The sequence below is a fragment of the Apodemus sylvaticus genome, chromosome 8, assembly GCF_947179515.1.
Source record: "Apodemus sylvaticus chromosome 8, mApoSyl1.1, whole genome shotgun sequence".
Lineage (NCBI taxonomy): Eukaryota > Metazoa > Chordata > Mammalia > Rodentia > Muridae > Apodemus > Apodemus sylvaticus.
In genome coordinates this window covers 112,181,339-112,208,386 of record NC_067479.1, presented here as the reverse complement: position 1 = coordinate 112,208,386, position 27,048 = coordinate 112,181,339, and the positions used below count along the sequence as shown (strand labels likewise).

The 27,048-nt window shown below is 40.3% G+C and overlaps 1 protein-coding gene across 1 annotated transcript in view; it reads right to left on the bottom strand.

Annotated features, from left to right (window-relative positions):
• Positions 1-27,048, bottom strand: part of Synpr (synaptoporin) — a 335,672-nt gene that overhangs the window by 116,932 nt on the left and 191,692 nt on the right. The window contains exon 3 of the mRNA XM_052190347.1: positions 19,439-19,563. Within this exon, the coding sequence (XP_052046307.1) occupies positions 19,439-19,563 (125 nt within the window). The remainder of the gene's footprint in view (positions 1-19,438; positions 19,564-27,048) is intronic.

The following is a 27,048-nucleotide window of genomic DNA, read 5'->3' as shown; positions in this document are numbered from 1 at the left end:
TGAGTGATGGTGGCCCATGCCTTTAATCCCAGCACTCCAGAGGCAGTGACAGGTGGATCTCTTGGTTTGAGCCCAGCCTGGTCTTCAGAGATAGTTCCAAGAAACACAGAGAAACCCTGTCTTGACCACCCCACCCAAAAAGGAATGGTCAACCCCAAAGAATGAGTGGAAACAGTGCACAGTGACAGGCAACACGGTGACAAGAGACATAGGTTCAAATTGAGGTCTTTCTTCTTTCAGCGAGGCAACCTTGCAAACCATTACAAGACTATTTGGTGCTCTCCTACCTAAGGTGTCACATTTGCCTTTTTATACTCAGTAATTATTTTCTCCTTTTTTCTTTTGGTTCTTTCTCCCATACTGCTATCCTCTCATGAGCAACCTCACTCTTAAATATGTGGCCAAAAGAAAGAGGATTCTATGTATTGTGGTGTCTATAGTACAAAGGACAATATTTTTTTTTCTTTTTTTTTTCTTTTTTTTTTCTTTTGCCATTTTTTTATTCGATATAATTTATTTACATTTCAAATGATTTCCCCTTTTCTAGCCCCCCCACTCCCCGAAAGTCCCGCAAACCCCCTTCTCTTCCCCTGTCCTCCCACCCACCCCTTCCCACTTCCCCGTTCTGGTTTTGCTGAATACTGTTTCACTGAGTCTTTCCAGAACCAGGGGCCACTCCTCCTTTCTTCTTGTACCTCATTTGATGTGTGGATTATGTTTTGGGTATTCCAGTTTTCTAGGTTAATATCCACTTATTAGTGAGTGCATACCATGATTCACCTTTTGAGTCTGGGTTACCTCACTTAGTATGATATTCTCTAGCTCCATCCATTTGCCTAAGAATTTCATGAATTCATTGTTTCTAATGGCTGAATAGTACTCCATTGTGTATATATACCACATTTTTTGCATCCACTCTTCTGTTGAGGGATACCTGGGTTCTTTCCAGCATCTGGCAATTACAAATAGGGCTGCTATGAACATAGTAGAACATGTATCCTTATTACATGGTGGGGAGTCTTCTGGGTATATGCCCAGGAGTGGTATAGCAGGATCTTCTGGAAGTAAGGTACCCAGTTTTCGGAGGAACCGCCAGACTGATTTCCAGAGTGGTTGTACCAATTTGCAACCCCACCAGCAGTGGAGGAGTGTTCCTCTTTCTCCATACCCTCTCCAACACCTGCTGTCTCCTGAATTTTTAATCTTAGCCATTCTGACTGGTGTAAGATGAAATCTTAGGGTTGTTTTGATTTGCATTTCCCTAATGACTAATGAAGTTGAGCATTTTTTAAGATGTTTCTCCGCCATCCGAAGTTCTTCAGGTGAGAATTCTTTGAAAGGACAATATTTTTGAGCTAGCTGGGGAAAGGAAGCAAAGAAGGAGGAAATGTATAAAGGGCAGGGAAATAAACAGAGAAGGGACAGAGGTTGCAAAGAGAAGAAGTCAAGAAAAAAAGTCTCACATCACATAATAGTAATAAATCTAAATAACATAGTCCATGTGAAAATGGAGTCATAATGTATTTATCAGTAAGAAAAATCATGTCAATAAAGAGACCTTTCAAGAAAAGTGAATTTCATAGACACTATGGTAATTTTTTGCTTGACATTAGATTGTGTAGTTTTAAAAATATAATTGTCTTCCCTGTTTTCTGAAAACTGTGTTACTTGAGAAAATCAATTCAGTAGGAACTTACAAAATTGATGCTAAGTTTTTATTCATGTTCTTGAGTAAACAGATTTTTGTTTAGTATTGCCACTAAAGTGAGTGAGATTATTAAAGCTATTTTCCCCATCTCAGAGAAGAGAGCATCAAGGTGGTTTGAAGCCAATGTGTATGATAGGTGTGTTTTCACAGAAGCGGTATGTGTAGAGGACACGGAACCTGGAAGGCCCTGAGAGTCGCTGGGATGCTGGAGGGGCTGCTTGTGCAGACTGTTTAGTTGTGAGAGACTGTTTGAGCTAGAGCACAGGGCATAGTCTTTTAGTAATATTTGTAGGAATATCTGAGACTGATGTGTACAACATAATTTTCTTGGCACCAACCACAACCTGGCCAGGATTTCTGCAACCCTCCCACTCACTAACTTTCTTCCTAAAAGCCTGTGAAGGCAGAAAGTACTCCCACCTACAGGGTAAATACAGCTAGGGCAGAGAATGCCACAGAATATTTGAGACCAGGCCCATTTTATGACAATCCTAAAAACATTGTGATCTTTTGTCCTGCCTACTACTTTTTAAGAGTGACAAGTCTCTTTTTTGACAGATAGTTAAGGACTGCAGTTGTTGCTTCCTGTACTTGTCACAAACATTTACTGCTATCTTTCCCCCTCCGACTAGAGAATGTTAGATCTATAAGGAAGATTAGATTTCCTTCTCTGGTCATGATGCTTAGTCATAAAGTGTAAGGCCTATGTTCTCATCCAAGTCAATCTTGCTCCTTGTTTAGGAAGTAGTTCTCTGTGTTGAGTGATAGTTCTACCATCCGTTTTATGGTAGCATCTCATACCCTGTCTTCTCTATTACAGAGGTTACCTGCATAGTGGTGTTGATGCATACATTTATGTGAGGAAATATATTTTTAATTCTTCTTATCTTAATCTTTCAATGGCTTTGAGGCTGGCAAGATGGCTCAATAGATGTGCCTGATGGGAAAGCAAAGAAACGTGGGTTCAGATCTCCAGAACTCAGATAATACTCAACCTGGTGGCATAGTTGTGTAATCTCATGGTTCTGTTATGAAATGGGAGATGGGGCCAGAAGAATCCCTGGGGGCTCATGAACAGGCTGTCCTGGTGTGTGCAGGAGCAAAGACAAGCTGTAAAGGAATATTCACAGCCCAGATTGTCTGGTCTCCATAGGAATACCAGGGTACATGTATCCATGTTACATGGACATTGTCACACAAGCTCATATACACACAAAGTTTAAAATTATGTGTCTTTTGCAGTTATAATGGAAATTTACTAATGTCTATATGGTTCTCTGTTGAAGACTAATTATGTAATGATAATCTGTTGTTTTATATTTTTATTGCATTTTAATGAGTTTATTTGTGTGTCACAGCATGTATGTGGTGGCCGGAGGCTATTGTATGGAGTCAGTTCGTTCTTTCCACTAGGTGGGTTCCAGGTGTGGTACTCAGGTTGTCCAGCTCAGTTGAAGCTACCTTTATCCACAGAGACATCTTGGTGGCCTCGGTGTTGTATTTAAAGGGCAGGTTGTATAAGCTAAGGGGAAGAGTAGCTTTAAAGTTAGCAAGGTAAACAGATCTCTCCAGTGTATGACTTCTCTGGGTCTTCTCTGGTGGAGACCTGAGTAAACAGCAGTGACATTGGTGACTAGAGTCTTCTTTAAGAAACATTAGGTGAGAATGGTATTTCTCAAAATGTCACCTTGGGGCCACCAGCCTAACTCACACAGTAGGTGGAGACTAAGGAACTTGTCTCCAAACATTGAAGAAAGGACATTAAGGGGCTTTTCATCAGCTACCTGTCCACACCTTTCAGCTGGTATCAATCAATAGTTCTTCTTTCAGATTTGTTCTTGTAGGGTTGATTATGGAGAAAGGAAGGGGAGGAGGGGCAGGTAAAATTGGTCTAAGGACAAATGGAAATAAGTTGTACAGGAGTAATTTCAGGGCTGCCTTTATTGTAAAAAATGAAAGTTAAAGTCAGAAGAGTAGAGAAACCACATTTATCAGTAAATATGTTTGTGCGTGCATGTGTGTGTGTGTGTGTGTACACATCTTCATTTTATAATATTATCTAAAGCCTGACTACTACATGGGCATATACATACAAAGCAAACCCAACATATTATTTAATTAAATGTTTTCATTTTGATAATGAATACACAATCACATATTTAAAAGTCACCCATTTATGGGTAGCATGGGAAGAAGCATGTGTGTAAGCTTGGAGATTTGAGTTCAGATCTTCAGAACACACATATAGGCAGGCATGGTAATGCACTTATGTAATCCCAGTGCTCCTGTGGCAAGATGGGAGATGGAAACAGGATAATCCTTAGAAGATGACTGTCCAGGTAGCCTGACATACTCATCGGTAAAACAAAAAAGAGAGACTACCTCAAAGCAAGGACTACTACCCAAGAGTCTCCTATGAGCTCCACACCCACACAATGACAACACCCATCTCATTCCATGTATTGTCTAACTGATAAAGATTGAGAAATAAGGGTTTATATCAGCTTATTTCTTATAAAAACCCACTGGATTCTTAACCCACCATGGAATGTTGCATGGCGTGCACTGTCTACAGTATACATCATTGTCAGGAATGGAGATGGGATAAACAGCACGAGCCTCATACAAATTAATCAAAATGTCTTAGATAACCCAATGATTTGTGATTATTTTCAGGCTTGTCACCAGTCAGTGACTGAAGATTATTAACAAGACTAAAATGTCATCTGTTCCTGTGTTTGTTACTTTGGCGGTTTGGGCAGGTACTATGCTCTTCAGCACCCTTTAGTCCTTTAGAAACTATGTTTTAAATGATTTATGCTATAAAATATCACAGTAGCAGAAAGCATAAATGAAAAATAACAAAGCTAGAATAGAGGACCAAACTCTATGTCAAAACTGTGTCTTACTACAAAGCAATAAACTAGAAAGTAACTCATGCTACAAGAGAGTTTGAGATTAAAATTCTGAATAGAACATTATTACTGCTTTCGGTTCAAAACGACCAATTTATATTGTACCATTATGAGAAAGTCCATGCTATTTTTCCAATGTTTGAGCTACTCAATTCCCAAGAGAACAGAAGGAGGCACAGACTCAGAGCAAAGGTTTGCAAAAGACATTTCAGAAAAATTGATACACATATCTAGAGGCTTCTTCCATTCCACTGAGAAGTGAACAAGCACCTTAATAAAAATTGAACAAAGATCTTAACAGACACTTCACCAAAGAAGATCTATATGTGGCAAACAAGTAAAATAAAGATGCTCAACTTCACACATTATCAAGGAAATTCATACTGAAACAATAATCAAGGTCATTGTGCACCCATTAACCCAGCCAGCGTGAGTTGGTGAGTATGTGTGCCAATAGCCACTCTCCTTTATGTATAACGAAAATGAAAAATATATTGGCCACTTTGGAACACAGTTCCATGGTTTCTTACAAAAAAAAAAAAATGAAGACTATTCTCCTATATGACCAAGGTATTGTATCCATGGTGTCAGCCAAAAGGACCTGAAAATGTGATTTATAGTCTGCACATGAGTATTTATAATATCGTCATTTGTAGTTCTCAGGACTTGGAAGTAACAGAGCTGGCAACTGGCAACTGCAAAACACCCTCACAATGAAATAGTGTTCATTGGTAAGAGGAGATGAGGGAACCACCACAAAAATACACACCAGAACATTAAATGCGCATTGCTAAGTGAAAGAAGTCAGTCCAAAAGCTACCTTTTCAAGTTGCCAACTACTATGAGAAAGTTAAAAATTTTAAAGAGAATAAAGTTTAAAAAAATAATGATTATAAATTCCAATGGCTAAATTATTTGTTTGATCTGTTGTCTCATTATCAAAAAATATTTGGTCTCAGTGGTAAGCAGTGTTTTAATGTCCCCAGTTTGCTGTTTTTTGAGTTTTCATAACAATTTATAATATTAACTTTGCTTTTTCCCAAACTGTGAGCTCAAGACAATGACTTTTTTCTTACATATTTTATTTACTGTAATTAGCCTAGCATGTTAGAGAACATCATTTTATTTCTATCGAGAGAGCATATTTCTATAAAGTTGCATGCACAGAGCTCTAAAGTAGAGACAGGGCCAACCCCTGTCCCCGTCCCGCTCCTCTGGCAGACTCCTTTCTGTGCTGGCTTCCTTTCCCATCCACACTCTCTGCTTCTCATGTGGAGGTTTCATGGACTTGGGGGCCTGACTACAACCACTCAGTAAACCACAATTCCTTCTGCCTGCTCCCCCTAGCTTCTTGATGCAAGATTTCTAAAGATAGAATCTTGTTGTACAGTACAGTTTCTTGCAGTGGGGCATTCAATATTAAAAACAGCAAGCAGACAAATAAAACACTGCGTCTGACAAATTCTGTAATTCCCCCTGTCCACGATGGCAAAACCAGCCAGTGCTCCTCCACCAACTCTCCCAGCAGGATCTCCCAGGCTGTAGACACAGACCCTGTTTCCTTCTCTGCCTGGCCACCTGTAGATCCTTTCCACTAAACAGGTCTGTGGGTCAGATATCTAATTATATTTTAAATATCACTAGTCTTACCCCTCTGAACTCCTAAAACCAGAGTTAAACTATCACTACCCCCTCCCTAAATAATTATCAGCAGCCATTTAACTGATACGCATATCCCACTGAAAAATACATATTTCACACAACAGCTAACTTAAGCCACTAATGATCCTTTCATCTGGAATAAAACTGAAGCACCTTGAAGGTTCACAAATCTTGTGCTGCTGGCCATGCCTGCCCCAATCAATGCATGCTAACCCAGTATGCTCATACCCCTACATTTCCCTTTTCATTACATCACTTCCCACTCTTTCCCTCCCATTCTGTCTCTATGAACTTCTCAGTCATGCTTCATCCTTCCTGCCATTCAGTTCTCGAGTCTGACTCTTTCCTCCATTTCTCTCTGTCTTTCCCACCCCCATTTCCCTCCATCTCACTATGTAATTTTATTTAATCTATTGCAAGGGCAATAATCTTTTGGTTCTTTGTTTTTGTCATTTTCCACTTCCCTTCACTGCAATGAGACACACACTAAGGTGCCAGTCTGTGCCTTCCAACACTGGACTTCAGTACCAAGAACAGCTCCCAGCACAGCGCACTATAGCACCAGGTGAATGAATGGATGAGGCTCTTTTTGTGCCAGAAGTTATTTATAAGCCATCGACTGACAAACGTCTAGCACATCTAATTAGGAAAAATGGATGGGGCCCCCAGGATGCGAATGTGGGACCAAGCATGAGCTGGATCTGCAGCATCGGGCAAGCCAATCCCCCTCCGATTGCACACTTGAAAAGTGTTTCCTGACCAAGCAAGTAAATGGATGTGGGCTCAAAGGTCAGCGTGCCTCCAAGGATGCCTGCCAATATACAGTAAGACTTTGAAAGAAGTGCTGAGTGCGCTAGCTTCACCACTGATGGTATCTCTCTTCCAGAAAGCATTACGGAAAGAGGCAGAGACACACTGTTTATGTGACTGGAAGCATTTGGTTGAAATTGAAGTGATTTTTAAAACTACAGAGGCACAGTCATCTGGCACCAGTGCTGATCCAAGTTGAGTAGGAACCCCACCACATTCTCGTTTCCTCTGGCACAATGTAAGAGACTTACATTCATTTTTGTCTATGGAACTCTTTGTTCCGACTTGGAATATTGATGCTATGCATTTTTGTCTGCATAATGCAAACATTACACTTTATCATTCTTTACAGAACAATTGCTTGAGAGATCTGAATTCTCTCTCTAAAGACCATGGTAATCAGAATAATAAATTTAGATTTGGAACTGTTAGGGTTCATGTCAGTCCAACACTGTTTACAGCAACCAAAAAAATTCATATTTAATGACATTTTATCTGTGGCATTCCCTCTTCCTGGACAACTGCTGTGAGGACTAAAAAAAGATCAAAGAAACCAATCTCTTCTCATTTTGGTAAGCAACATACCAAATCTTGATATAAATAATACTACATTCTTGAAATGCACCCCAAAGGGAGATTTTTTCATAACACATATTTAGCTGTGAGTGAACAGAGATCTATATATCCCTAAAGTCATTTCAATGCCAAGACTTAAGACATGCTGTTAAGATGAACATGAAAAAGTAAATTAAATTGATCTATAAATTCTCAAAATGTTGCCTTACATTGTGTAAGTACAATTTGTTAATTTAGGCAATTTGTTATAGACTTCCTTGTCTTCATAGGAGATTAACAGGACTTTATACTAATCATCTGCAGTGTGGCTCTCTATGATGGTCATATTGAGAAATGATTGCAGTAGCATTAATGTAAATCCTTGCTTAATTTTAGTCTCACTGTGAGTCCTAGATTGGCAGTGTAACTTCTCTGTGTCTCAGTTTCATTAATGTCAATCTGTTCTTTAAACAAATGATACCCATAAAAAGAGAGCCCATTCTCCCTTCATCCTCAAGGCCCACATTTCCCAGTGTAGTGCTGGCACCATATTGAAACATTGACATTGAGTTGAGGAGATGGCTCAGTGGGTAAAATGCTTTCAACAGAAGCATGAGTTCCTGAGTACAGATGCCAAGAACACACATAAATTCAGATAAAGCAGGTCACGTCTGTAATCCCTTCACTTCTAAAACATGATGGGAGACAGACATGTAAATTCCCAGAAGCTCAAAAGCCAGGTACATGAAGTAAACAGCAATGAAGAAAAGACACACCATCTGAATCAAGATAGAAGGCAAGAAACAACGCCTAAGATCCTCTGACCTTCACACATACACTTTTGCATGTGTACATCCATATGCACACATATAATCATGCACACACACAAACACACACACACACACACACACACACACACACAGTATTCTCTTAAAAAAGAAACCCGATCATACTGTTTTTCAAAAAAAATTGCCAGGAATACAAATGCCTAATAATAACATAACAGTGTGCTCATCCATGCTAACAAATAAATGTACTTACAGGCTTCTTAATTGAGAACAATGTAAACAAACAGGCAGTTTCTTATTTTTCTGTTAGGCATACAAACACTATGATTTAATGCAGAATTGAGCAAAGGTTATAAAAATGTAGTAATTTCACCTTAGAAGTGAAATTACAGTAAATCTTGTTGGTAGCCTTTTTTTGTAATAGTGGAAAATGGAAACAACCAAAATGGACATTGGTAAGCAACAGGCTCCATTAATTATGGAATAGCTATGCAAAAATAAATGATGGTCTAGTTGTGAGCCGATATATATGGTAGGTGTGGATGTGAAAAGATACTTGTAAATAAGCAAACATTAATTTGCAATCTCATAATCATTACAGAATTGTTTTGCCTAAATTGAGTGCACAAAGAGGAAGTGTGGAAATACTGTGGTGACTTCCTCTGAGAAGTGCTCAGGAGGCTGCAACTCCCTACTTTGTTTATCCTGAGTCCTTGTTCAAGGATTTTTGTATATTGTTAGGTTCCCAGTAAATAAAGAGTGTTCAAAGATGCCCTGTTTCTCCTTTATTCACACCAAGCAAGCCTCTTCCATTTTTTCAGTAACCTCCACTGAAGTGGTATAGCTGTTGCAATTGATGAACCTGCATTCATATGTTCTTGTCACATGTGGTTCATAGCTTATAAACTAGGGCTTATTCTTCATTTTTGACAATTGGTCTGCTTAGACAAATGTACCATATGATACCACACCAAACAACATATTTTCAACTGTCTTAAAAAATCTCTCTCAGGCCTGAGATAATGGCTCAGTTGGTAAAGTACAAGGTTCACAAGCATGAGGAGACCACATTAAAAATACTGGACCTTGTGGTGCAGGCTTCTAATCCTGGTATCGGGGGAAGCAGAGACAGGCACCTTTGGGTCTATTCTGAGCATTGTGATGCATGCTTTGGGTAGTGTTAGGTTCCTAGTATTGAGGCAATCCTAGTTTTGAGGCAAGCAGAAACACGTACCCTGGAGTCTACTGACCAGCTAGCCTAGTTAATAATTAAGCTCTAGGTCAAAGAGAGATCATGACCAAAAAAAGGGAAGGAGCACCTGAGTAAGGATACCTGAGGTATCTCCAGTTTCTATACGTGTGTTTGTGTGTGTGTGTGTGTGTGTGTGTTCTTCTTATTCAACTGTACTACCTACTCCACATTCTTGGAAGCCAAAGATTATTTTATTATTTCTTACTGTTGTGCAATAGGAATTATAAGCAAATGTTATTGTTTCTAATAAAAAAAGGATGTAATTGTTTTGGAGGATGAAATAGAAGATGGTGAGAGGCACAGTAGGAAATGAAATCCCTTCTCCATTTACTAAAATGAATACACATGTGTAAATTTTGGTATACCATTCACAGCTAAGCTTTAGGGACCAAACGTTTATCAAACACAGCTTGGAGGAGGCCTCAAGTCTGGACTTGGAAATGTGCTTTCATATTGCAGTGCCAAGCTAAAGGTTCTCTGCAAAAATGGGTGTTCATATTCCTGGATTAGAGTTGGGGTCCTCTCAACTTATAGCTATTACGCTCCACTATCCATGCCTTGGCCAGACAAAAGAGAATATGCTGCAGCAGTATATCTTGCAAGGTACTTGATTTTAGAAAACCTTCATTTGCATAACCCCTGAAGACCTGGCCTCTAATTGACATTCCCCACTTCAGTATAGAATCTTTCACAATGAAACATAGCAGAGCTCCACCATTCATATTAACAACAGCTCACTCATTTCCAACCAGCCACAAAAGGAAAAGGGGAATCAGTTCACCTCATACTGGACTTGTTTTTCCCTTATAGTTTGTTTGACCGAGGAAATCAATTAGAAAATAAATGCCAGTAGTTCTTACTCCTAAGGAGCACAGTGGCTCTGAGCTATTCCTCAGTCCACCTGCCACACACCACCTGTCCTATGAGGACAGCAGACCCTAAATTTGGAAGCAATGAAGGATGCATTTGGGGGGATTTGCCAGGTGATGGCATCTCTTAATAATGCACTGGTGACCAATAATCTGCTCTTTGAATGCTCTGGGTGTGTTAAACACATCTGTTCAAAGCTTACTAATGTGCGTATTAACTATGTGAATTGGCAAGATGCTCATCCCCATGAGCATCAGCTCCATACACTGCAAATAGAGATCAGAGTGGCTACCTCATGGTGACAGCATTGGTACAAAAGGCTATGATATGTGTAATTGCTTTGCACAACTCATGGAAGGCAGTAAAATGATTCACATATCTTTTATTTGATGATGATGGTGATGAAGATGACTAATCATTATTCCACAATATTAGAAAAGAATTAGGTGCAATGCTAAACAACTTTACTGTGACACCAAGCGTTTGCTGATTATGTGGTTTCAAATAAAGTTTGTCTCTGAATACTAGTCCATGAAAAGGAAGCAAAATTAAATGCTCTGACTCTTATGGTCCTACTGTGACATCAAGGAACAATTGCCATATTAATTACCAATGCATATGTATATACACACCTACATAAAATAAAAAGATTCACATATCTCCTCTTTTTTATTTTACCCTCAAGGTGAGTTGAGCTAGTAGTACCTCTGAGTTCCTAAATGTGTTCTAGAAAAACTACTGGGAATACGAATGTTAGCTTCCCATTGCTTGAGATTTCTCAGTCCTGATGCCTATACATTTCAGATCTGGCAGCTGTGCCTATAGCAAGCAACTATCTTGAATGCATGTCTCCTCTACCTTTGACATAGCAGCCTCTGAAAAATGTACTTCATTCTCTCAAAGATGGAGTGGGGTCATAGACAAAGGGGTCACAAGTTCTATGCTCGACTGACACTAGCTTTACCTCACTGTGTGAGTTTTAGAAGGACAAAATTGGAACATCATCTCCCTTTGCAAATGATAAAGGGAAGGAGATGCAGATTCATGACACCATGGAGCTGGTGCCTATATTTTCAAGAGACATGATACAGCATACAGACGTGTGAATGATGGTCTTCCTCTGATGCTTATGGAACCTTGTTACAGCTAAATTTCTTTGTGTTTTACAAGCATCTTGAAGTCCCATGTCCTCCCCTATTCTAGAAAGAATAAAACTGTAAAGGAAAGCAGACCTTCTTTTTTTAAACTTTGAATGAAGATGTTTTGATTAGTTTAAAACTTTGAATGAAGGTGTTCTGATTAGTTTACGTCAACCTGACTAAAACCAGAGTTATTTGGGATGAGGAAACTTTAGCTGAGAAAATGTTTGCCCTACAGATTGGCCTCTGTGTATGCCTAAGCTGCATTTTCTTGATTGACAATTGATGTGGGAGGGAATGGAGTGTTGTGGGTGGTCCTGGGTACTGTAAGAAAGCGAACTAAGCAAGCCAGAAGAAACGAGCCAGTAAGCAGCACTCTTCCATGGCAGCTACTTCTGATTCTGCCTCCAGGTTCTTGCTGTAAACTCCTGTCCTGACTTTCTTCCAAGAAGGAGTGTGATCTGAGAGTTGTAAGCTGAGATAAATCCTTTTCTTCCCAATATGTTTTTGGTTATGGTATCCTATCACGGCAATAGAAATACTAAGACAAATCTATGCTGTGTTCTTCCAGGGTGTAGACTGTCACCTAAGTCATTGGGTTCTTGCCATTGAACTCCCACACAGTGAGACAGAGAACTCCATAAGGAACTTGGTCACCATACACTGATTTAATCTCTGCTTCTTGCCATCCCCCAAGGGAGAGCAACAGAAACAGCTGCCTTGGCATAGCTTACAGTCATTGCCAGTCCATGCTCTGATCATAATATTTAAAAGCCTGTTCAGACTTTGCCTCCATAGGGCAAGGACAGAGTTAAGTCTTTCTAGGTAGAAAGAAGGAAATAAGAGTAGTCTCATGGCAAGGGTACACTGCCTTCTGCTCTTTCTGATGGTAGCTAGTGCATTACTAGAGTTTTACTAGGGAATTAATTCAAGCTATAGAAAAAACGTCTCAGGCAAATGCACCAAACTCCTGTAGACAATGAAATAGAGGTTTATACAGTGACTCTGCCTGTCTTCACCTGTTTTTCACATACCCTCTGGGTATCTTAGAGTGTGTTCCACCTAATTGGTTTTCAATGATATCAACCACTGGAAGGCCTTGGTGGCAGCTGGAGTTCAGGAGCAATGCAAAGCCTGGGAATTCCCCATGTCTCTCAACACTTCAGGAGCATCCCTAAAGATGGTTTCATTTCCCTCTCATTCTCCCCTTTCTTGGAGTCCCCTGTTGCTGTAGAAATAAACTCTACCAGACATATCCCATCCCGTGTACAAACTACTACAACTACTGCTGCCTCTTTATATGAGTCTTAGCTAGAGGTCACTCATAAATTTTAAGGCCAGATATTAAATAGTTTAGGTTGTATACTTCAAGAGGTAAAATTGAGGATAGCTGCGGGATGTTCAGAGAGTGTCTGAGATATTTTTCTCTACTGTGTTAAAATAGCATGACAGAGTAAGACAAAGAGTTACTTCAGGTCACAGTTCGAGGCTACGGTCCATTATGCCCAAGAAGTCAACGTGACAGGAACTTAAAGGAGCTGGTCACATTGTTTCTGCAACCAAAAAGCATCGAGGGATGGATTCTCATGCTTGGTTCGCTTCCTACACTTACACAGTGCAGAATCCCAGCCCGGGAATGGTTCCACCCACAGTGTGTGGATCTTCCCACAGCAATTAGCCTGATTAAGATAATCTCTGGCAATTTTCCTCAGAGTCTAACTTTAATCCACATAATCCCTTCTTGTGTGCCCCAAAGCTTGTCTCTTAGGGCAGAAATCTCTTAGATAGATTCCAGTGTCTTTCAAGTTGACACCGAACACAGACAACATTATAAAAATAATCATTCAAAAATACAAGCTACTTTTAGATAGTACATAATATTAAAAGAAGTGGGAGGCCAGATGGATTTTGCTTTTAGGCCTTAATTTGTCAAGCCTTAGAGGTGGCAATGGCTTCTCTAGCTGATAGTTTCTGGATGCTTAAAGATCCTGATTTTGGTTGTTATTGTTGGAATATGCAATGTTCAATACAGGTACATGTGCTGACAGGTGCCCACAAGGTGGTAGATTTAAAGAAGTGCTGGAAACTTAAGGAGGCGGGTCCAGCTGGAGGCAGAGTCACTGAGGATGTACCTTTGATGTTCCAGTCCCTTGTGATTTCTCTGCTTCCTGTCTAAGGTGAAGAGTCTCATCCTCCAGAGTCCTGCTAGACAACCTCCGTCACCTCAGTCCTGCTTCACCTCAGACTCAAAGGAATTCGGCCAGCTAGCCAAAGGCTGAAACTATAAACCCAATTGAATGATCCCTCCTGTAAGTTGGTCTCTGACATAATTTAGTTCAGCACATCTGTGGAGCACACTGATCAAATAATTTCTGCAGATAAGTTCCCTATATTGACCTTCTGAAAACAAGGCTACCTAAAGTGAGCTTTCTTTGCAGAATGATCCCTTGACTCATAAAGTTTAAAACCATAACCCATAGCATACATTTTTCTACTTCATAAATTTCTGTGCTTTTAGGTCTTTAGAAATACATTCACAGATATGTCTTGATGGGACTGTGTGTCTTTGTCATTCACCACAAACAAGTCAGTTGGCTACCTGCAGGTACTTTCAAGCAATGCTAAAGCTGTCAGCCAGAGCTGAAAATTTAGTGACCTCAACATCAAGAGGATCCCAAAAACTGATACCAGGAAAAAACACTTGAAATACTGAATAAGTTTCCCCATGTGGACCAATACAACACAACCTACTAGCAAGAGTAATGGGAAAAGTCTATAAACAGGCTACTTTGTAGACTCACATTACCATCAAGGGAGGTGTGGAAAACAATGCAGAGACAAACTCTAGCCAGTCTCCACCCTCTGCCGCTTGCTGCCTGATCACCACAAACTTCTTCCTCACTGTTGCTGACTCTATGGCTATGCCACCATCAGTTCTGCCATCCATTGCACAGACAGATCCACTCATTGCTCCTATCCTTGACCTCACTTCAATAAATATAAAAATCTAGAAATTTCAACCAATCTCTGTCTCTGTCCTTTACTCTTACCATTTGCCTCCCAATCCAGCAAGCACTGTCTCCTCAATTGTTCTCAGCTCTCTTCCACCGTAGATATCAAGCCTCTTGACTCCTGCACATCACTTCCCACACACTATATACTCTTTGAAGAGCTTCCTCATACTTTTTGAGTCTGTACTCATACATAATTACATCCACACTCATGTCTAACCAGTTTCTTCTCTTGACTTTACATAGGCCTAAGGTTTGTTCCTGCTCTCCTCTGTGTCTCATTCAGTCTTTCTCTAGGAAGAGCACACATCATCCCGCTCTCTAGCACAATCTTCTCTCATCTGAGCTGCCTTAAATGTCTCTATCATAGACCCTTTTCTACTACATTGAAGCACATATTACATGACCCACTTAGCCCACACCAGCACTTATTTATATTTGTATATAATTCTCATATTCTTTATAAAAATGTAATTATATAAGTGTATGTATGCATCTGTATATGCACATCTTATATTTCTATATTTATATTCTTCCATATTGTACTAGTAAATTTCATGAGGGCAGAGGCTATGTCTACTTTACTGAGCAACTGCATATATAATTAATGAATTTTATAATGTCTCAATAAATCCATTTTGATAGAATGAATGCATAAAACAGGATGGGGCATTTACAACTCTAGGCTAAGGACTGAAAAATCTCATTAAGATATTGAAGGCTGTTAGATTCTCACCCAGATATCCTTAATCAAATGGTTTCTACCATAACAATACAACATGATGTCTTTGTAATGCAAGCATTCGGCCTCTGACTGGTTGCTTTCTAAAGCTACAAGTAGTAGAAGACCTGCAGGTTTAGCTTTGGTCACTGAGACAGTGACCAACAGAAGTGCTTAGATCATCAATGATGCACCATTGCCTGTGTGATTCAAACCCTCTGAGATGTGTTCTCCACTTTTCCATAACCTCAGGTACTTGAGTTGCTCATGGTGGTAACTTGCCTATCCCTTGTCTCATGTTCTCCTCCTCTTAGGAGTTTTCAGTGACTTTCTGCCAAGAAAAATATGTGCATTTAAATGTTTGTCTCACTATGTGTTGGGGAAATCCAAACTAAGACAGCCCAGATTTGCATTCTCTGTCTTTAGGCCTTGACTTCATCTTCTAAACTTCTAATCTTCTCAAATCTCTAGACCTGGCAACACCAACTTTTGTCATAAACAATTTTAGTTTAAGATGCAATGTTAAAATGAGATGTTACAGAATTGAAATTGTTGTTCAGCATATGGGGTACCACTCATAGCTGTTACTGGATGAGCGCTGCTGGAGAAAACGTCCACTTCCTAGTGTTTCTTTCCTGCCATGCCTGGCATGCCAGGCAAGTTCCAGTAACTAGAGGAAATTCCTTAAGGGTAGGCTGGCACTCACTTCAAAGTACAACCAGATAGAAAAAGAGGCAAGTTAAATATATGGCAAACAGCACTTTCTACTCCAACAACTGAGGAGAAAACATTACACACATGGCCTTCAGGGAACATCTCACACATCTTTAAATATTATTGAAGAAAATGTTTTTTTTTAATGGCTCTTTAACATTTTACTTTATGGATGTCTAAATTTAAAAACTATTCTATTTCTAATGTGTTTATATCCCCAAACCCCACACACAGCCACTGAAATGTGAAACTCCATGCTATATTCATGTGTTAGCTCAAGTGTGTACATTCTTCTAGTGGGTGCTCTTGACATATATTAAGTATTACATTTCACATTAGTGTATTAAGGACATGCTAAACATATGAGACCCAGAACCCTACTCCTTGCCTCCAATGTCAAACGCATTCCACTCCATGGTAACTCACTACAGGAGATGAGAAAACAGTTAAGCATCAATTGTTTCCTTTGACTACAGGCCAAAATGGAGATCAGAGGGCGTTTTAGTTCTATAATAAGATGACATTGTGAAAAGAAGTTCTCTCTGCTAGAGGTATAGCAAAAATGTGCACATATAGTGGTGTAGAGGAATTAACATGGGTTTTTTTGATATATTCAGTAGAAGCAGCATTTGAGTCTTTTGAAAGTTACCTAGAATTTTCTAATTGACATTATGTTATTAACTGAAGTCCATGTCTGACAACTAGCTAAGTAGATCCTCCTGACCTGACATCCATAAAATATATATTTTTTGGTCCAATGACTTGGGGCTTGAGTTTAAATCCTCCTGTGTGTCTGGAGCCATAACAGGACAAGCTAATAACTAGCAGGTGATTCTCCCAAGATGGTCTGCTTCAGATTATTAAATAACATGAGACAGATTCACTCTTATTAGGCAAAGCCATAAGAGAATTCATTTTTGCAAAGACTCTTGCTATTTATATGCTTTTCCTGTTATTATTAAACATATATAACAATCAGTAGGTGACTTTTATCACCTTTTTTGAGTAGATCACCCTTTTTGGATAGATCTTTGCAGACCTACGAAGATGTACTGTTCTTGTAGTTATACTACTTAGACAAATAGATGACTTCTTAAGTCTTAATGATGATCCTATAAGAATTCCTAAAATTATATCAGTGATCTCTAAGCTCTTTTATACTGGGACTGCTATTAGGTTCTTTTCTGATAGTCAAAGCTGCAATGTGAACTCTGTCAGTCTCCCATGTTAATTGCTCTTAGGTAGTAATCAGACTTTCTCCTACTCAGAACACGTTCCAAGAGGCTGCCAGTTCTACTCTTTTAAGCCTTCAAAATGTTGGTCAAAAACATCACTTCTTATCCTTCACTGAGTGTGAATGCAAGCGCTTTTATATTAGACTAGGAAATGTTTATGAGGCAAATATATTTAAGAAATATATACATTCCGCAATTTGTAAATCTTCTGATAATTAGTAGGGAGAAAAAGAATTTGAGTGGGAAATAAATTTGGGGAACAACAAGCCTTTTGGTGGTTCACAATTTACATTAGAAAGAAGAAGCACTAAAAAGGGTTTCTTGAGTCTATTTCATCATACTACCACATTCCTTCTCCCATTTTCTTTCTTTTCCCTCCCCACTTTCTCTTCCTCCATTTCCTTCCTGCATTTTCCTTTCTACTGATAGTCTTCTAGGGGGTTGTGAAAAATGCTTCTGGAAAATGCTGTGCTTGTTTGCTTACAAAAAGCTGGAAAGGTTGATTTTGACTTCCTTTGTAATTATAGTGCCAGTGTCAGGCCCTTAGAAGGTAATGTCAAAGAGAAATGAGCAAGAGAGTATGTTGATACCACACTAAAACACTGCTACAAGTTGTTTAGCACGTCCCCCTCTGTGATAGCTATTCCTGGCTGTCAACGTGACTCCATCTGGAATGAACTACAATCCAGAAATGGAGGGAACAACTGTGATTCAGATTTTCAGTCTGGAAGACACAGGCTTCTCATCTTGATCTTGGCATAGGATGACATACACTTTTGACCCATATCTTGAGGCATAGTAGCCATGCCTGTGCGAACTATTGGTAAAGTAGTACATACCTTTAATCCCAGGAGACTGGGAGAAGTAGATCTCTGAATTCAAGGCCACCTTGGGACAGAGCCAGTTCCAATTTCAGGTGTGGTGATGCACACCTTTAATCTGAGCCATACCTTCTGCTGGAGACCTACATAAGGGCGATGGAAGAAGGAAGTCTCTCTCTCCTTTGCTTGCTTGCACATAGTTGCCAGCATACTGTTAGAGCCAACTTCTCCAGGATTCCAACTTCTATAGAAGCAAGCTGAAACAACTAGCCTCATGGGACTGAGCAACTTTTAGATTCTTGGACTACCCATTCAAAGTTGCCCATGGTTGGGCTAGGTGGACTTCATACTGTAAGTCATTATAATAAATCCTCTTAAAATAGAGAGACATTCTATAAATTCTGTGACTCTAGAGAACCTTGACTAATACACCCTCAGAGTAATTGATGACAATTACTTGGGAGTTTTACAGGAATAAACCATTTTAAAATTGAATGAATTTTGTCTATATTGGGTATCTGGATCAAAGCCACAAACTGTGAAGCTAGAAACTAGCTCTGAAGGACATCTGGCCATCATTTTATAGTCATGGAATAGACACCAAGGTGACAAAGATTTTAAACGGTTGTTTCTATCAATTTAAGTATGACAATAGAGATATGAATTTATTTCAAACAAGGTGGACTCAGACTCTTGGTAGCAAAGAAAGTGTAAAGGAAAAATAAACTTGTCCTTCACTGTCCCAGGATGTAACTGATAACAGTCACGGGACTTCTCTCCAAGTGTCACTGTGATGAGTAAATGCAGTTGGACAGGCTCTCACCTAAGCAGTATTTATCTGCACCCAGACACATTATTAGATATCAATATCATTAAACACATTATTATCCAGAATTTCATAGTCAATATAAAGTTGTAGGTAACCAACAAATCTAGGTAGAATGTGAGACAGCTTATGGTTATAGAAAATAATTGTGTAAGTGGAGTCTCTGTTGATAACTCCATACGGGGCCATAGCAGAAGGTTTTAATTTTGGATGACAGTCAATACTGGATTGAAGGTATAGTTAGTTATTAAATCTTCCCACTGTGGAGTGCAGGGTAGAAACTCTAGGAATGACATTTTATGGCTTCAAGCATAATTTCTTCCTGCCCAGCCTACATTTTTCTACCAGATATCACAGAAGGATGAAAGCCTGATGTCTTGAAGCCAAGGATTGAGGATCACCATTCCTTACCTGAAAGGGTATGCAAACACTATGTCAATGCTCAGGTTACTTTCTGTCTTGTTGACGCAGTCCACACTCAGCCGCAGGCCTCCTGAATAGCCACCACATGTTGCAAATGCAAAGATTGCAAAAAGCTGCAGAGAACAAAAGAAGAGAAGAAAAGGCAGCTATTAGGATGATAGTAATCTAAAAGAAAGTCATAATCTGGAGCTCAGTGTCTAGTGGAAGGAGGGTGTAGCCCTCTGCAGAGCAGCATCAGCTGTATGTCCTATTGAGCTGGAGGAGGATGAACATGAGGATCACCAACAGTAGGAGCTCCAACAAACAGACCAATGAATTGCTACTTCGTCAGGGGAAAAATGATGACTAGTGTGATGACTAGTGCCATGCCTCACAGACATGAAGGCAGAATTCCATAGACAAAGACCTAGAAGTTGCCCAGGGATGCTCACGGATAGATGTTCCCCTTCTCTTTTTTTCTTATTTACTTGGGTGTATTTTTCCTTTTTTTATTGGATATTTTCTTTATTTACATTTCAAATGTTATCTCCTTTCTGGTTTCCTCTCCGAAAATCCCCTCCCCTGCTCACAAACACACCCACACCTGCTTCCCTGTCCTGGCATTCCCCTACACTGGGGAATCTAGTCTCTCAGGACCTAGGGCCTCTCTTCTCTTTGATATCCAACAAGACCAGCCTCTGCTACATATGCAGCTGATCTATCCCATATGCAGTCACCAAACCCAGACATTGTGGATGCCAACAAGAGCTTGCTTATAGGAGCCTGATATAGCTGTCTCCTGAGAGGCTTTGCCAATATCTGACAAATACAGAGGTGGATGCTCTCAGCTAACCATTGAATTGAGCACAAGGTCCTCAGTGGAGGAGCTAGAGAAAGGACTGAAGGAGCTGAAAGAGTTTGCAGCCCCATAGGAGGAACAACAATATGAACCAACAAGTACTCCCAGAGCTCCCAGGGACTAAACCACTAACCAAAGAGTACACATGGAGGGTGTATTTTATTAATAAACAGTTTTTCTTTTGGAATGATTTAGGTTGTTTTTTGTATAACCAAGGCCTCAGAAATCTAGAGCTAGGAGACTGTAGATCAGATAAGGGAGTCTCCATTCACAGCATGAGAGCTCAGGGTGTTTTTCCTCAAGTCCCCACAGATGGCTATATCTGTGTCTTGTCTGCTGTTTCTAAATGAAGTTCTGGAAGATTTAGTGTTACAAGTTAATGCCATACCCTTTCCTGATGGAAATATGGATCTGTGTGGAACAGTCACCCCAAAGTAGAAGCACGATTGTATAGCAGTCTTCTAGATAGGAGAAAGGTCACTGAGGTATGCTGGGTGGGGTTGGGGTCTCCTAACAGAAGTAAGTCAGTGTTAGACTTGGCTATTTCAGAGTCCACCTAAATTTAAAAGAATTTCTTGCTCATGTCCAAAGACAGTCACTCCAATGCACTTCAAACTAACTGAATGCACTGAAAGCTTCCGATTTATTCTAGTAATAGAAACACTAGTACACTTTGAGGGGCTTGTGATACATTACATTGGGTACATAACAATATCACCATGCTTTGTTTTCCCTATCAATAAAACAGCATTGGTACTAATTCCTTGAGGTATTTTTTCTTTGTGATAGGAATCAGACAGTTACTGAGGAGGAAACTGCTGGCACTGGTGTGGTGTCTGCCCTAAAATTCAAAATGAAGATGAGTGCTATCTATCAGATATATCATTGGTAGAAAACACTTTAAGAAATGTCTTAATCTATTGCATATTTAACATTCATGGGAAACTACTGGTTGATGACAATAATACAGTATAAAACCCTCACAAGGTAAGCAATGCTTTTGGGAGCATTTATGTATCTGTGTATATGTATGCATGTATGTATGTATGTATGTATGTATGTATGTATCAGTTTTATTGGCTTTCAAAAATCAGTCTTTTAAACTGTGAGACAATATAGTAGGCATACTGGAAGCAAATGGGTTCACACTTGTTAGACCTGTGGAGCCAATAGAATGGGTCCTCCTGCCACAGTATGAATATGCAGTAAGCTGTAATGAATATTATTGTTGTAAGTAGTGGGTATGGTTTTAAGTTGTTCCAGGCCATAAAGAAGGAAATTTAGATTTAAACCCTTGCTCGATCCACACATATCTCAGTTTTAGTGAATTAGCAGCTGTGTAGTCAAAAGAAAATCTGGTTTTAAGTTTCGGTTCCCTTTGCTTTCCAGCTTGCCCCAGTTCAGGGACTAAGGAACATTTATCAGCCACTCCACCCCACTCCCTAATCCCACAGGATTCTCAGTGCTCAGGCTTCAGAGAAGTGTGATTGCTCCCTTCCCATCAGCTCCGAATGTTGACAGGAAGGAGAAAGAAGCAATGCTAATTGTTGAATGCTTGCATCTAGACTTTATCTCATGATCGACTATCCCAGATCCTTGTAGCATGTGAAGAGGTAGGATTTGGTGAGAATTCGTTCAAAGACTGGAGTTGTGGGGTTGAAAGCATTATGGAGAGAAACCTTCCATTCCTTTCAGATTCTCATCTATGAAACAGTAAACATGTGTGCTGCTCTTTCCTTCATGACCTGAAGGTATGTGTGTGTGTGTGAAGATTAATATATCTATATTGAATAAATGACAGAATAGCACAAGCGTGCCAAAAAGTTGCCTTTAAATTTTTTTGAGGACCTTATAGTGCAGCTGAATGGCATAAGAACAACTCTTGTTAGTTTAATAGTTTGTTAGTTCTGCATTTAATAACTTTAGGAAAGTACTCCGAATAAAGTTTCGGTGCTAATCTTATAATGAGTAAGTGCTTTATGTACAGTTAAGTCTTTTTAGTAGAATATTATTGTTACCACTAGGTAATGAGCTTGCATGGAGTGATGATTATTTGCTAACTTATTAGGAACACTACATGGGTCGGAAGGAGGAGTTAGATTATTGAGACCATGCACATCATTACTTTTTCCTCTAGCCTTTATCAAGTTTTTCCCAAGACGTCATATTTCAGTTAAATATGATAGCTATAGCTTTTTGGTTCAGTTTCTTATTCCCTGCTGTCCTCACTGATTAACAGGAAATCATACTGTGTGACTGATATCAGACCCGTTGTGTTTGGCAAGGATTAAACAGAACACTGGGAGAGTCAGATCCTGCTGTGTGAATAACTTATTACAGGGATGGTTAATTCCATACTTAGAAAAGTGAAATCAACTCGATCGTAATATGTTGCCCAAGGAATTAGGAATCATCAAAACAGTGAGGGGAGAGAACTAGTGGCAACTTGGGATGGGAGAGGGTAGAACTCTCCGGTACTGTAGAGGAAGGCGCAGTGGCTTTATTTCCAGTGCTCCATCTAAGTTCTTTACTCTGGGTGGCACAAGAAAGCACATCTGACTTTGAGCCCATTTCCTAACTAGGAGACCCTAAGTAAATCACCTCGCTTTTCTAAACATCAGTTCTTGGTAAGCCAAGACTAACCCACTGGTTCATTCAACAAGCATGTGAGGTGATATTTACGATGCACCATTGTTGAAATACAGAGAGACAGGTATGTCAGAAAAAAGGCAAAGTCTCTGCCCAGCTATAGAAATAATTTCAAACTGTGTCACATGCTTGGAAAAGAGAGTAAGAGAGGAAGTTAGGCCTGAGGCGTCTGCATTAAAGCAACATCTTGAAAATAAATGAGAGGAGGGGAGACGAAAAATGGTTTTCAATAAAATGCACAGATGCAAAGAGAAAAGATTCAGCAAGTCCATTAAGGCCACTGGTGAAGTTCATGAAGTTTGATGGTGAAAAGATAAGAAAAATGTTCACATCTCACAAGGATGCTGAGAATACGAAGTCATAGACTCATGGCCCAGCAAATGTGAAAACCCATTCATTTCCCCTCCTTCTCATTACCACACCACGCTATTCACCTCATGCTGCTCAGGAAACTGAGACTCGAGAGTAAAATCTGCTTGCCTCACCTCAGCCAACAGGAGAGTGGAGGTGAGAATCAGGATGTCCTTGAGACAGCGCTTCAGTCGGCTTCAGAATTATGTGGGAAGCAATGTATTTGCCATGAGAGTAAACAGTCAAACTGCTCAGAAATGCATCCAGACAGCAACTTGGCGCTCTCCAACTTTCTCCTGATTCTCTCACAAGTACAATCAGCTATCTCACTAGCAAAAGAGAACAGGCCTTATATCCTTTCTCTTTCCCTATCATCTATATCCTTTCCTCCCTCTCTCTCTTTCTCTCCCTCTCTCTCTCCCTCCCTCTTGTCCTTTTTTTCTTCCCCCCTTCTCCCTCAGATGACTAGAATGAGAAATTTAGAAGGAGGACTTTAGAAGATGGAAGAGTCTTCCTAGATTGAAAAGCCACAAACGTGAGCACAAGGAAAGTTGCCCTGAGGATGCTCAGCTTTGTGAGACAGCATTTCACAGCACAGACACGATCCTCTTCTGGGAAGTAGAAAAGATGTGTAACCAAAATGCATCAAGGGGAACATAAAACCTTGGAATGCGTCCTACATCATCAGGGAGAGACAAAAGTTGGAAAGGATGTGACAGTGGAAAGCTTGTGTGAGAGCAGAACCTGAGTGAGAATCAACTTGTGTGTGGCTCTGGATGTGCTGCAAGCAGTGGAGAAGAATGCGGACCCAGAGTTCATGAATACCTGTGTGCATACAACCAATATGTGTGAGTTACTCGCACTCTGGGCTCTGCACATCCACCTCAGCCAACTCAGTGCTTGTTCTCCCACAATGCAGTGCACTGGCTCACCTTTCTAGGTAACTGAAGGTGTGATCTGAGACCATCCAAATAACATAAAATCTTTGTGTTCCCATTTTTCATGAGGATCTCTGTTCTTAGAGCAGAGAGCTAATCCCTCAGCACATTCTAAGATGATCAATGTCCTGACTACTGGCCTGATCATTCACCTCCTCTGAGCTCAGGAGAGCAAATTAAGTCTCCAGCAATGAATTCTCATTTTGTTTGTGTCTGAGATGATCGATGGCTCTGGACTGAATTTCATGGCTTAATAGCTATCCGTGAACCATGATGCATAGCAGGAGTTACACTGTTGCACAGAGTGACACCAACTTTCCTCTCAATGGAGGACAGACAGCTCCTTCATGGTAGTGCAATGACTCTAAGAGGAATATCATGCAGCAATGCTGTTAACCATCCTGGTCATGAGGAAAGTCACCGTTGAAAGCAATATTTTGGAAGAAGATAAAATATGAGGCTGCGTAGTAGTTTTTGTAAAGTGTGCAGCATAGCCAGGAAGAGGATTTCTCCCCAAAGTCTGGTGTACAACCTCAGGCATGAAGGATACTTGGGAATAAATGGGTGGGAGTAAGTAGAATGAGAGGAAGAGGCATGGGAAAACTGCTGCTCATGTCATTAACAGGCTGTGCTTACCAACAGCCAGATTTCCAGTGGTGAAATTGTGATTTACTGTGTGCCAGTTTCCATGTATAAACATTTTAACCATTGTCAACTACAAGCTACTCTCAAAATACCCAGACTTGGACAGGAAGAGGGCTGAAGAATGAGATGCACTCCTGTACAACATCGTCTCCAGTTTCCTGGACTAGAACCTTCACTCTGTTAGGGCTGTGCCAACAACAGAAATATTGTTTTTTCAGTCATTTTTTTTTTTTTACTCAACTAGTCATTCACTTATCTAGTTTATAGCAAAGGCACATACTAGGACGTTGGCACCATTGTAGCTAACACTAAATGGGAAGGCCAGACTGTCTGTTCTAGAGGGAGGCAGGAGCTAACCCTTAAATATTGTTTCAGGAAAAGCCCAAGCACTATGAGTCCTGTGCCACCCCCAGCTGCCTCTCTGCACAGATGCCCACTCCATGACTGCTTTCATGCCATGACGATGAGTCCTGTGCCACCCCCAGCTGCCTCTCTGCACAGATGCCCACTCCATGACTGCTTTCATGCCATGACGGTAGAGCCTAGAACTTGCAACTGATACCTTATTTTCCACAAAGACAAACAACAGACTGTCAACATTTTGTAAAGAAGCATCATTCTTAATAGGTTCTAGGTTTCAGTGGTAGGTGGGGTGACCAAATAGATACAGTATACAAAAACCACACTAGTGGCCTTGTAAAGTGTGGATTGGAAACAGTTGGAAGAGGAGAATGGGTCTCACTCTCCTAGACAATGTGAAAATCCCCATGTAAAGAGGACAATTCCTCCATATCCACATAGTCCTCCTATGCTGAAATAATGTAGGATCATTACTGTTATCAAGTGCATTTTAATGGAAATGGGAATAATAAACTATCACTATCTGGAGTTGAGATGACTTGGTATGTTAAGAGCTTGGGCCATGAGCCTGAGGTCCTGAGTTTGGACCCTCAAAAAATAAAATAAAAATACTGGACAAGGTAGTATGGTGGGTGGCTACAATTCCAATAATAGTGAGAGGGGGAGGCAGAGACAAGTACTTCCCTGGAAGGGTGCTGGTCAGCTAGGCTAGTCTATTTAGTAAAGTTCTAGGACAATAAAAGACCTTGTTGAAAGCAAATGTTCTTTTTTTGTTTTTGTTTGTTCATTTGTTTTGTTTGGTTTTGTTTTTGAGACAGGGATTCTCTGTATCAACCTGGCTGTCCTAGAACTTACTCTGTAGACCAGACTGGCCTCGAACTCAGAAATCTGTCTGCCTCTGCCTCCCAAGTGCTAGGATTAAAGGTGTGTGCCACCACTGCCCGGCTGTTGAAAGCAAATGATGGAAGAAAACTGAAGTTGTAGAATACATAAACACCCCAACACACACACACACACACACACACACACACACACATTCCAGAATTTGCTTGATTCTCAGGACCAGTTTCTCCTGTAAGTATATTATCAGTCCACTCAACAGCCAATACCCTCGTTTCACAGACGAGGAAAATAAGACCAAAAAGCACAACCAAAGTCACCATTGATTGTTGCTAAGTAAAATTGCTCGAGTTTGAATTTAGACCTGCCTTTCTTTAAATCCCATGCTCTTTCTTCTGAAGGATGTGACCTGACACATGCTATGGAAAGACTTATGCATAAATAACTGCTGTGGGACTGCTAAAGAGGCTTCCTCTAGCACATCAAGATTCAGAAGGCCAAGAGAGGGTTGAGTGAGCTTCAGCAGGACAAAGCTGGTCGCTTGCCTCAGCATCCCAGTGCTCCCTTCACAGCTACATGGCACTTCCTCTGGGAGAAGGGACCGGTGTAGTGCTGCTCCAAATACTTGAGCAGCCTGCTGTGAGTAGATTATGCCAATTATACTCGACAAGTCCCTCCTTTTAATTGCTAGCCTCTCACAGCTGGGGATTTTGGCTTGCTTACTTTTGAACAGCTCAACCTTTCCACAGATAGAGGATCAAGGGTTCCAAACCCTCCTCCTTCCCCTCTCTGAAAAGCCTCTCCTTTTGTGATTTGACTTGAGCTGATGAGCCACTTGTCCTCAGTACCTATGAACAACGTTGCTGGGAACACAGCTGTTTATAGACTTGATGACTTCAATGCTAGGCTTGAAAGGGGGAGAACTACATAATATAAGGTGTTTCCAATGCAAACCAAACTCTGAACTCTCCATAGCA